Source organism: Prunus dulcis, chromosome 3 (genome assembly GCF_902201215.1).
Source record: "Prunus dulcis chromosome 3, ALMONDv2, whole genome shotgun sequence".
NCBI lineage: Eukaryota > Viridiplantae > Streptophyta > Magnoliopsida > Rosales > Rosaceae > Prunus > Prunus dulcis.
The window spans coordinates 20,345,188-20,358,750 of NC_047652.1; the positions used below are offsets into that span (position 1 = coordinate 20,345,188).

Consider the following 13,563-nt stretch of genomic DNA (forward strand, 5'->3'; position numbering starts at 1 on the left):
TTTATTTTTATTATATATATATTTTTTTTTTCAATTTTCAATTTTAATTGTTGTTGTTAAGTTTTTATGATTTAGGATTTGGGTGAAATTATTTGGAGATTATTGATATATGTTTTATTTTTGCAACTTGAATTATTAATTAGCATATATGATTTTTTGTGTCGAGTATTTCTTGTTAGGATATCATGTCACATGATGATAATAGACCGGCAAAAGAGAGGAAAAACTATTTATTCATTCTAAAAAATAGTGGTAACGATAACAAGGATACATATTTTGCATCTAATGTTGATATTTCAATTCTTGAAGAACTTTTTGAACTCGGATCTCAAGTAGTTGAACCTAAAGAGTTTGATATTGCTTCTTTAGAACAGGATCCTGGGAAACGCATTCCAATTTGTGAACACTCAATCAATCAACGTGATGAGATTCGAAGGGCAAACTCTTTAAATTTTTTTGAGGTTGGACAATGTGTTTGATTTTATATTTATTTATATTTTGTACTTCTTTGTGTTATATTTGCTTGTAATGTGACTTTGTTTGATTTATAAAATTTTATTTATATTTTTGTTTCAAGAGAAAAAAAGACTTATAATATATCTCCTCTTTAAAAAAAAAATTATTTAGTCTACCTCTATAAAAATTCCTGAATCCGCCATTGGTATTATGGGAACTTGAATCCAGAACTACTTGGGAGCACACCAAAAGCATGAGCCAATCTAACTAACACTCTATTGATATGTAATGTTGATTAATTCATTATGGATATCTATATATGTAGAGGCTTCTCTTCTAATTGCGTGTAGATTATAATATTGATTCTTAGAGTACAATTATCATTAGACATTCATATTAAACAAGAATAGTTCTCATTCTAGGTAAACATATAGATTTTTTTTTTTAATATAAAAAGGTGATAGCATTTTAGTAGATCAATAAGGAAAAAGAGTACAAAAGACACATATTGTAAAAGAAGCTATCCCAATAGCAATATGACAGATATGGGTAAAAACTTCCCTGTGACTTGTATAGCCGAAAAGCTGAAATAGTATGGAGAGAATCACTCTCGAAAATAACTTTTCTATAACCCCCTTATACCGATATAGTTTCCCCAAATTTAGTCCAATGATATCAAGGAAAAAACTGATCGCTAACCGACATGACTCTCATAAAGAGACTAAGAACAACCAGCAAACTCAACCAAGTTTTTGGATTTTATTGACCAAAAAAGACCAAGATTCTAAAACAACTTCGATAATCTTCATCCGGGACATGAAATAGAGAGCGCCACCTAATTGCTCCAACGTGCCAATCAACAATCATGACTAAGCAACAACATCTCAAAGAGCATAGATCTGCTAAAGAAAAACCATATCGTAATAAATTAACTAGAAGTCAGAGAAACCCCCGGACCTGAAGTGCTTTCTCTCTTAGTCGGCTAGGATTTTTCGATAAACATATAGAATTTTGATATACAATATGTATCAAACTAACAAACAAAAAAACTTATGAATAAAAGTCGTACACAATACGGAAACCCATGTATATATAATTGGTGCTCAATGAGTTTGGATGGAAAGGGAATAAGTTGCCTAAGTGGGGTTTGGACAGTTCTCCCTGTCTTGAAAGGGAAGTTGAGCATGTGGAGTGCAATTAAGCAGCAAACATCCGTGTGGGTATGGCAGATATATACCAACTAATAAATTGGCCTTTGTTAGAGTTTAATAATAATTACAAATACCTTGGTGTCTAATTCCTAATTATATCAGAAAGGGACATGCAACAAAGAGGAGCATGGACCATTGTCTATATGAACATTTGTAGTGGAATTGAAAAGGAAATGACCACCACATTATTATTTGACAGGAACTAGGTACTCTTGCAGGCGAAAGCCAATGCATTAAATTGAAAGCAAGCTAGCCTTTTATTAATGGATTTGTACATGGCACACTAGCTACCTCTCAACCATTCGCACCCATCGTGAGCACATAACCTTATCTTCTTGGTACGAATATATCTAATCACATTGTCCTTGAAACAACATTAAAAAACCAAAACCCTTGAGGGCTCAAATAAAGGTTTTCATGTCTTTTGGCCAGCATGCCTAGTCGTCATGCCCCTATCGTCTTCCTACAGCTAGCTGTGAATGGCTGTGAACGGCTGTGGCGCCTGGGTGCAGGGTGTACAGTAGAGAGAGAGAGAGAGAGAGCAAAATGTTATACCAATAACAAAGTAGGCCTAAAAAAAAAAAAAAATTATCTCACTTCAAGTAAGGAGGGATGATTTGAAGTGGGACTTTTGCAACTTTGAAAAGAAAAATATCATTACACTAAAAATTAGTGTTACGGATTTAGAATTAGTATGGATTCACGCTAGTACTTGCCTAAATTCATAACAATTTGCTATATATGTTGTACTAATACAACACAAAGGAACACTCGACAGGACACGAACTATTGTTTTCCATTGATCCTCGCCTCCTCCCTATAATCACTCTTCTAGACTTTCTTATATGAAAGCAATACAAATATCTAATTTCACTAAAGCCGGTCAAAGACAAAAGCATGTGCAGAAAAGCTAGCATATATCCATACATTTTCAATTTGCACATGCACAGCTTACAGCCACCACAAACAATTCAACTCACGGCGTTTGGAAAACCTAAAGACTCATTTTTTTCCTTTCGAAGCCAAAAAGGATTTGATCCCTTGCATACGCCTAAACTTTTTTGTTGATAATTGATCATAACGAAATAGGGCCCCCTACAATTCGAATTAGACGCACGTACATGGTGGAGGAGCCAGGAGGTGCATGTAAGTGTAACCACCAGCAGCTTACCCAAAAAAGAAAAGGAAAAAGTAGCGTAGCTTACCCAGCTACTGTTAATTACCTGATCACTTTTCAAATTCCATAGGAGCAGGTGATGATGCCTAGCCTAGCCCTAGTTGGCCCTAGATCACCCTAGTTAATTATTTTGTATTCTCTTTGTTTTTTTCCGAAGATGAATTAATTATAAGTTATAACGGGTCTAAAAGTTGAAGGGGTTGTCAAATTGCCCATCAGTCCCCCGTTTTGTTATGGTGTGTATCCCAAACTCAGTGGTACAAACCCACACATCGTGCGCTTTCCATGTCCAGTTATCCATTAGCCCCCCCCTCTTAATATCTCTCTGCACACTTCAAGACTTTGCCCTGGGGATAACCATTCTACCCAAGAAATAGTTGACTGGAAAAAAACAAAGAGAAAAGAATCAAAAACTCATCCATCACCTGTCTCCAACACACTTGTATTATTGCTTTTGGGCTTTTATCAATTCATCATCATCTCTCGGTCTCACTCACTCATAATATTTCATCCCCTTCTTTTTCCGAGCACGCAGGGATGCATATATATGAAGTTGCAGAGAGAGAGAGAGAGGGAGAGAGAGATCAGTGGCTCTGTCTGAAAAGGTAAAGTTATGAGCAAGATATAAATGGGTATGAAGAATCTCTCTTAACAAAGATATATATTGTACAAGAAGGAGCTGTCAATTGATTTTCAAACCAAAAATCATGTTTTCATCTTGCAGCAGCAATATTAATAGTACTTCTGTAAGTCCTTTTCAACCTTACTTTCCCTTGTCTTCTTCAAATTACCACCCTCCTCCTCCTCCTCCACCTTCTTTTCCTTGTGTGAACCAAGAGGCTTGTAGTGGAGACATTTTCCTTCACCACAATATTCAAGGGTACCCCATATCTGGTCAATTTCCACTTCATAACAATGCCTTAATGGCACCTCCTCTTCCTCAAAGCTTGACCCATTTGGGAGTTTCATCAAACACTGTACCTCCTAGCATAAACGCTGATGATCATCATCCCTACCATAATTACTATGGTGCCATTAACAATGATAATATTTTTCCTCATTTCCTTCATTCTTCTAGAGAAGATATAGTAGCGCCGCCGATGAAGAAAGATCGGCACAGCAAGATCTTCACTGCTCAGGGCTTGAGGGACCGGAGGGTTAGACTGTCCATCAATGTTGCCCGTCAATTCTTTGACCTCCAAGACCTGCTAGGGTTTGACAAGGCAAGTAAAACCCTAGAATGGCTTCTCACCAAGTCAAGAAGGGCCATCAAACAGCTTGGGACTCGGAACAAACACTTGACCTGCAGTACTAGTACTGGGCGTTCCAAGAGTTTGACTTCGAGTTCAGAGTGTGATGACGATGACGCCGATTCAGGCACAAACGAGGTGGAAAACGTAGCAAGCAGAGAAAAAGAGGTGATGTTGATGATGAAGAAAAAGATGAAAGAATCTGAATCTGAATCTGCTAATGTTTATGGCACGAAAGACTCGAGGGCAAAGGCAAGAGCAAGGGCAAGGGAAAGGACAAGAGAGAAATTAATGTGCACTACTGGGAGCAGGCCTCAGATGTTGAACCAATTGAAGTTATTCAATGAGCTTGATCACCATCAATCTAACAATAATTGTAAAACAATGTCATCATCTTCAGGAAAGGCCAATATTGGAGATCATCCTGAGAATCAAGAACTGGGCTCCCTCCTAGCTAATCAATTAGCTCATCATCATGAGGACGATCCATCTGTTCATGTCATCAAAAGAAACAAGTTGAAGCAGTATTCATCAGTTTATTCCAATTATAATCAGCAAAAGTATCTCAATGTGGTGTCAGCAGAAAATACAGATCAGAGTTCCAACAGCCACATCCAATTTCCCAATGCATTTCAAAATTGGGACACCAATGGCGCCTTCCCATGCCCTAACATTCATTGTGCCATTACCAGCATCAATCTTTCTACCGGTATATATCTTTATATTGTCCAAAAATATAAACCCTTTTACTCTTTTTGTTCCTGATTTTAGATTTAATAATCATGATCTCAAATCTGTAGGAAATTAAATCTTGGCAAAACTTGGGGGGCAATTTGTTGCGAATTTATCATCGATTACCTCGATTTATCGTCCAGATTCTTAACATTGGAGTGTAAGCTATATTTCTGTTCATGTATTTCTTTGTATGCTCATTATCTATAGATCTATATTGAGCCACCTGATCCACTGTGTTTTACAGTTGGCCAGGAGTTACAAGAATGATCGAATTGAAGATGGTTTTCCTTAACAATGCATGAGTAGTAGTACTACTGGATCAAAGTTATATATACCACTTCAATTATGCATTCACTTATCAAAACCACAAATGATGATCAGCATTTTTCACTTCTAATGGTAACATATTTTTCTGTTAAATTCATTGGCTTGGCTAACTTAGCCAGATACAACATAAATATACATATATAGGACACAATTTAAGCAGGGATATGTATATATATGCTATATACAAAACACTCAGAACTCAATAGTAGGTCTGTCTTTCTGTCCACACACACACATCCATTGATCAAAGGCTTTCTTAATCAATTAAGAAGCTGAGAAATTCAAGTTCCTTCAAATTTCATTTTTGGATCAGGAAAGGACTAATGTCTTATCAGTTGTTTAAATTTGGAAAGGTTGCTGATTCAATTTCCTTCTTCCAAGCTTCGTTATGTTACAGTATTCCAAGTTCTAGGTAAGTGAAAGGTTGTCTCATATAACATTGTGACGCTGTGAGGAGTTTATTAGGAAGTCTAGATCTCCATCAGAGGATGAGTTTATTGGTACGTATGTGCGTACCTTCTGGATTTATCATAAATGTGGCGAGATTCTGCAGTAAGTATTTTTTGTTAATGATTGATTACATACTTCTAATTTTGGCCGTTGAATTGCAGTTAAATGTGTTGATAGATTAAAAGTATGTAATCAATCCTTGACTTAAATACTTATTGGAGAATCTCCCCATAAATGTGATCAATCATATGACTTCCATCGATCGTTTCATATGTTGATCAAGATGCCTTAGACTGATATGTCATACCATGGGGAGGAGATAAAACTAAGTGGGATAAGCCTGGAAATATGACTAAATATAAGCTTATGCTAATGTGTGAACAAAAAGAGTCATCAAATATAATGGTAAACCGTATGAGTTTCACTGACACTCAGAAGTTGAGATTTGTAACAAGAAGAGTATTAACATGTGTTTTATTTCCATTTATGTCTGCATAGAGTGAATGAAATATTATTTTAGTCCAAAGGGCTTCTGTTTTCTAATATGCTTCTCATGCATTGAACAACACACACACACACACACAAAAGTACAGATAAATTCTACTAGCAGTATCGCATCCCATAAGATTTATTTCTTTATATTAAAATTGGATTTTTATATTGATCTACATACATATATATAGTTAATTTGTACGTACGTACTAGCTAGTCATCGACTTTGATTTCTATTGCTAAGGCAAATCAGTGGTCCGGTAGACAGAGATAATTGAAATCTTTTAATGCAACTGCCCTACCCTAGCTTTCCCCCTGGCTTCCCTCCCCAATTTACTCAACTTTTGTTCTACCTACCCCAAGAATTTTTAAGAAGTATGTCCTTATTTAATTTTTTTAGAGTCTACAGAGAGAGAGGGAGAGCAAGTAAAGAGGGTCGGTCTCGAGCAAATTTTTGTAAGTCATTTGAAAGAAAATGGATTGACGAAGCACTTGGAATTTTGTTTCAAAGAGAAGATATGAAGAAAAAAAAAATGAAGGACACTTCCAGAACAATAAAAGTTAGAACAGTCAATTCTGATTTCAAAGCCACATCAGACTTTGAAACTTTAACAGACATAGGAAATGTACAAATTGGAGTGAAATTACGTCACCTGCAGATTGAAGAAGACTTGCATGGTCATGATTATTACCTCTCAAGTGGTAAATGAGCTGTTGGGTCGAGACAACAGAAGATAAAGTTCAAATATTTTATCATTGTAATTAACAGGGAAAAAAAAAAAAAAAAAAAAACCCCAACAACATGCAAGAACTGGATCATCAATTAAAACAATAACAGAGAGATCTAGATTTGGAGACTTTCCAGGCTCGGAAAGTGTATAAAATGATTCAAGTTATGAAACTGAAGCTGACAACAGCATGCACCTTATAGAAAAAGGAAGAAAGAAACAGATGAATAAATTAAAAAAAGGAACCTCATGTTGCATAAACAGCCTTTGGAGAGAGAGAGAGAGTGCAAACATACATACCCACGGTGAAGTTGAAGAGCTACCTGTAACAGTGGAAGTGACGGCGGTGATGTTAACTTCTTCTCTTTCTCTCTTTCTTCTATATTTGTTCATTAAATTTGTGCAGTGAGATATTTGTGTGCGCTGTGAGAATAAAGAGGGTCTTACTTTCTACTTACAGACTGACTGAAGGTGTGGCTTATATTGGCCATGGCATGACGTATAATATAGATACTGTACTGGTAATTTTCTATACGTATATAATACTGGAGACTGAGATCTCCAGATAGTGACGGACTATTTGTACCTAATTATATAAAATATGGTGTACGAAATGGATGAACAGTGACTGATTTGTGTATTAATATTAATATAATTGCCGACTTTGTCAGGGAGGACATACCCCATATCCAATATAATACCCAACAGAATCTACTTCTTTTTAATTCCCCCAATGCCTAAAACAAGAAATAAAATTATTTACTACAACATTCAGGTATGGTGCCCTAGTACCTCTATACCTATTCTGTATATAGATAGAGATTGGCATAGGTCAGTCCTGAGTAATTTTCTTTATGCATGCATCAATAATAAGATATGGGAAAGACACCCACCACCCAGAAGCTTTCAGTTTGATCATGCCTCAATAATTATTGATGGCTGGGATTTTTTTTCGTCCATCATGATAACCCCTTATCATTTTCAAATCTTGCCTCCGTATTGTCAATGAGATCTAACTCAGTGAAAAAAGAGCTTTGATTTACATGTTAGCGATCTCAGATTCGAATTCTTATGATACGTTGACGACGGTGTGTATGAGAAAATCCCCTCCTATAATCAGTGACGGACCCAGAAATCTTACCTCAAAGAGTCATAGTGTAAAAGTTCAATTTTTTTTTTTTGGTGACGGTGGCACTATTGGTGGCGAAAGAAATGGAGGAGATGGGGGTTAAAGGTTTGGGGGGGTGGGTGGAGATTGGGGATTTAGAGTTGAGGGAGAAAAGAATGGGGGTTTTGGAGAGGCTGGGATCGGGTTGGAGGGGGTTTTGGAAACTGTTTTATTTTTATCTTTAAAAGACCTTCGTTTTGGCTAGGTCTTTTTTTTAAAAAAAATTCGTTGGACCAAAACGACGTCTTTTTGGCCAGCTCGTTTAAAAAAAATAAGCGTTGGGCCAAAACAATGCCGTGTTCAGCCAACGTGTTAAAAAAAAAAAAGTGTGGGCCAAAACGACCAATTTGTTTAAAAAAAAAAAAAAAAAAAAAGAAGCGTGCTGTGCTTCTTCTTCTTCCTTGCGCAAAAACCCTTTCTTCAGGCCAAATATCAAACAAGTGGAGGGCATTTCATGAGGTCGCACAGTTAGCTTAGGAGGACCTTCATGCTTATTTCCATGGGGTCCATAGGGTCGTTTGACCCCATTGACCTCACTGTGGGTTCTTCCCTGCCCATAATAACGCTTGTATGAAAAAATAATACTAGAATCTTGCCTTCGTTGTATTATTGTAGACAACTATTGTTGGAACGTCAAAAAAGTCATCAACGTCAAAAAAGTCATCATACACTCCTCATTTATATGAATTCAATAAATGAATGCATGATGGCTTTATCGAAGTCACCATAAAAACTTCCTTATTTTGCTTCTTATGAGAAATTTATACTAAATCTCATTTCTTGCATTGAATTTATATATAAACCCTAAAACTTATAAATTGAAGAAAAAAAAACCCCAAAAAAGGCTAGTTGTAATAATTTTTTTATATAATTTGAATGATGTGTGAAATACCATCATTATCCTTGCATTATGATTTTTAGAAAGAAAAAAACCACTGATGGGATTGTTGTAATTTTTAGGTTTTTCAAGGATTGTATGGTATATTTAACCCATTTGAAAAGTTAAATGGTTTTTTTTTTTTTCCTTCTAAGATTTGGATATTGTAGAGTTCTTCTATATTTTATAGGCTTACATATAAAAAAACCCCTTTATTCGATAAATTTTCATATGTGTGACAGGACCCGACCCAATTTTCACTTTGGAATTCGGGCCAAGTCCTGTGCGTGTCCGACACCTGGCTGATGTCGGGCACAAATGACCTTTGTACCCTTTTTATCTCAAATTCTTTTTAAATTTCTTTTCGACTTCTGCCGAAAATTCGGTAGAGTCTCCCATGTTTTTTGATCAATCCCAAAATTTTCCACATGTTAAACAATCAATAATTTCACGCCAACTGCCAGAATAATTCAAATAACAAATCACAACTCCTGTTTTTCAGTTTCAACGAGATATTAGAGCATTTTCTAAGTTTCAGGGTTTCAGGGATTTTCTACTAAACTCTACCTTACTTGATGGCGCGGAAGCTATGAATGGCCCGGTGGTGGATCCCGCGTACTTCTACGGCCTGGGGGCGAAAAACAAGTTTTAAACTGTGAGTGGACAAAATAAAATTCTTAAAAACAAGTCAGAATATAATACCCCCGTTTTGAAATAACTAAGGATATATATATATATATATATCGATAATTTAACTATATTTCAATATAAGAAATTCTATAAGCATGAATCAGTATGCTGATGAATAAACTTACATAATTGATCAAAGATATCACTGCATGGAGAAATCAAAGAACTGGTATAACCGAACAAATATATAAAGATATAAATGTGCAAATACTAAGAAACCGATATAAAATAACTGAAAGTCATCCTTGAATAAAAGAAAACTCAAAATCCTTTGGAAATACCACCTATTTGTACCCCTGTCATATCCGTCAATTCCCTGGCAGGTCTCGGGCGCCACGCAGTCTACCCGAGCTGCAAACTGGCGAAATCAGGGGACTATGATTAGCCTGTCCCGCCGGCAGATTTCTCGATGACACCAAGTCAGCTCGAGTCGCTCTGGCAGGATGCAGGGGACCGTAGTCATCCTGATCCGCAATCCTGGTAGGTCTCGGGGACACAGAGTCAGCCGAGCTGCAATCCTGGCAGGTCTCGGGACACCAAGTCTGGCGAGCCGCAAATCCTGGCACTCACGGTCCGAGCATCCCCGTAACTCGTGAGGCAAAGTCAAGTGCACTGACATAAACTGAAATCGGACTGGATGTCCGTAGACATCGGTCCAACTCTGGGAAATCACCAAAGAAAATGGGTACGAGGTGGTTTTAAAATAAATTCCCTTTTAAAAAAAATATCTGAATAATAACTGTAAAGCTCAAGTCGGGCTGTGGTCTCAACTGATTCGAAACTCAAACTCTGTTTCTATAACTGGTAAATAAGCAGCACAGACTTATAGAACTATTACTGTAATACTCGTGTTCGGAACCATAATAAAACTTACTCAAGATCAAATAAGGAAATTTATTCAAATAAACTCATTTATAAAAACTCATTTATATAAAATCAATATAAAATCACTTATGAAATCTTGTTTATAGGAATCCTCTATATACTTATTTATATAAAATAATTCATGAAAGAAAGTCCACTCACAGATGGTCCGAGCTAATTTGACCCTTTGAAGGTTCCTTCTGCTGGTCGGCTGGACCTCTGATGCCTGATTATCCACGAATAATAAATCAATAAACCACTGAATAAAAGAATTAAATTAAACACCCTGCCCCCGGCTCCTAGAAATACGTGCGTTCAAATCCAAGTTACTCCTGAGCCCACATTAGCTTTTTCAGACACTTGGATCAGGTTTAAAAGGTCCGACGCTCAGCTATGCGATACACTGCCCGATCGGCCAACCCGAGACCATGTGGGTCCACGATCTCTGATGGCCAATCTGGGCTTCCCTGAAGGTTCCTTACAGAGAGGGAACCGTGTTCTGCGAATTTGGTCTGAAATGGACGGTCGGATTAGCTAAAATTGCGTTATCGCTTAAAATCCAAACCCTAGCCCCAGGGTTCGCGATTCCGGAGTATCCGGGGCTCCGATTCGCAATCCGTCGAATCCTACACGATCCTGACATCGTGTAGACCGACATATCCGAAATTCAGCGCGAACCGATTATTTAACGACACTGCACCCACGGATCGCGCGATATGGAAAATCCGTTCGGGACTCAAACGGACTCCGAATCGAGATCCGCAAAATCCCACACGCTCGTGACGACACGAGGGTCACAAAACTGCACAGAATTACATCACTACCCTCGCCCACGCATCCCAGCACGCGCGGTCAGATTTGGGTGTCCTAAGCGATTTCGGGTGGCCGAAAAATCTCAGAACCAAGACTCCAAACTCATACACTAGGTAAAACACCCCATTTGGAGTCACTTTTGTTCTTGGACATACCCCAAAAAGTGACCCGAAACAGTAGTTTCGAGCGGCCGAAGTTTTGGCCAAACTTCAAGTCGAAAATCGAACCCCTTAGAGCTAAAATCGATCGAAACCCATATATCCATCAGCTAGAACACGAAAAATAGCTGAGAAACCATACCTTACTCGATCGATTTGGTGGAGAAATGAAGGAGAATTTTGAGCTGGAAGTTCGGGTGGCTTAGGACGAACCTCCGTCGGAAAACATGGTTTTCCGGCCAGCTCAGGGCGGCCCNCGGGGTTAAGGTCGGTCAGGTCTTAACGGCGACACGGAGGCGAACCCGATGGTACCCACGGCGAAAATCGGCTCGGCCTTGCAGGTGGCCGGGCCGTCGCCTGGAAGTCGAACGGGCGCACGGCTCAGTTCGCGCGGAAGGAGAGAGAGGAAGAGAGAGAAAAGTGACGGGGGAGAGGAGAGAGAGGGGGATAAAAATCTGACTTTTTGGCCAAATTATCGTTTTGCCCTTCGCGGTTTTTAGACCATATCTCCTTCGTTACAGCCCCGATTCGGGTCTACTCCGTGTCTACGAACTCATTTCGCCGTGCTCTACGCAATGTCGCAAGCGGCATTCCCAAATTCTTTCTCGATCAAAAAGTCAATTTTTCCCCTATTAAATAATGCGAGGGCAAAATAATCTTTTTGCTAGAAGATATTTTCCTTACTTTTTAGATATTTTCTTTCTTTTTAGATATTTTGGTTTGGGTTATTACAATGTGCATCCCCCATTTTGTTCAATCTAGGCATGAAGTTTCCCCCAAGCCTTCCTCATTATATAGGAAATATTTTTACTCACAACTTTAACCCAAGGCGCATGCTCACCACCATTCTTAATACTTGACACGTGTCCATATGTACTTGATCATAGTGGACTTTTTATTTTGATTTATGTAACTATAATTATGCTTATAGATACGTGTCAAGTGTTGAAAAGGGTGACCTTGTGTTAAAATAGTGAGCAAAAATATTCCCTTATTATATAAGTTCCTTCTGGGGCAGTGACAGACCTACAGAGGCACAAGGAGGTCCACCTGCACCTCCCCTCGTTGGAAAAAAGCCATGGAGGTGCTAGATTTGCCCCTCTGTGCTAGCGCCCAAGGTTTTAAAGCGTTATGTAAGGGGTCTAGAAATCGCCTTAAGAAGCCAATTGTTTGGCAAGTTACACATAATAGCATGGTTCAAGGCGATGCGAGGTGCACGATGTGTTGCAGAGGTGTCTCTAATGGAGGCTGAGGCGATGGTTCAGGAAGGGAAGAAGATAACTGTATACCCTAATTTTCTTTTTCACAAACGACGTCGTCCTTTAGTTTTTGCTTAATGAAATGCACGTTTCACTGAAGTTTATTAAAAGTCAAACTCTACCGTTTTGGTGAAATAAAACTCCTTTTCCTTCCCAAACTCTGACAAAATTAATAAAGAAACCATAAATGAATAAAAACCTTACTTACAGCCCAACTAGTTAAAACCAAATCTAACAAATCTGACAAAAGTGACAAAACCTTACTCCTTTTCCATCCCAAACTCTGACAAAAGTGAAATGTTGAGTCTTGACCAATCTATTAAAACTAAATCGTTATCACTACAGCATATATGTATGTATAATTCTACAAACCTCCCCTAGCTTATTCTTATTTCTTTAGCAACTCAGCCTAGATAAAAATAGTTTTAAGATTGATTATTTTGTTTCAATTACTTGATTATAGCTATTGTAATATATATTTCATTATAATAATCATTTTAATATGTTCTTTAATTTTTTTTAATTCCGTCCTATCAAAATGTTATTGTCCTTCCTTCTAAAACTTCCTGGATCCGCCACTGTTCTAGGGTAACGATTTAATTGGTGCTAGTTGGTCTACAATCATTGGTCGTAATTGATAATATTCGCGCATTGCGCTTAGTATTTTTCAAGAATAATACATATTTTTTTTAAAATATTTTGTAGTAATACACTTATACAAATATAAAAAGTAAAAAATAAAATACAAGCCGAATTTTTTACCCTATGATTTTTAGAAGAGTTTCAAAAATTACGACCAATCCCATATTTTACTGATTATGGTAATTACACAAGGGGCTTCATAAAAACAGGGACTAGTACGAAAACCTAGCCCAAACAAGCAAACACGAACATGTTTTAAGTCCAAC

The 13,563-nt window shown here is 37.6% G+C and overlaps 1 protein-coding gene across 1 annotated transcript; it reads left to right on the forward strand.

Moving 5' to 3' along the window:
• The first annotated feature begins 3,551 nt into the window (after positions 1-3,551).
• On the forward strand, positions 3,552-4,902 carry LOC117621958 (transcription factor DICHOTOMA-like). The gene is made up of 2 exons (XM_034352483.1): positions 3,552-4,803; positions 4,895-4,902. Exons 1-2 carry the CDS (start codon positions 3,552-3,554, stop codon positions 4,900-4,902), a joined length of 1,260 nt encoding a protein of 419 aa, XP_034208374.1.
• Positions 4,903-13,563: the final 8,661 nt, after the last annotated feature.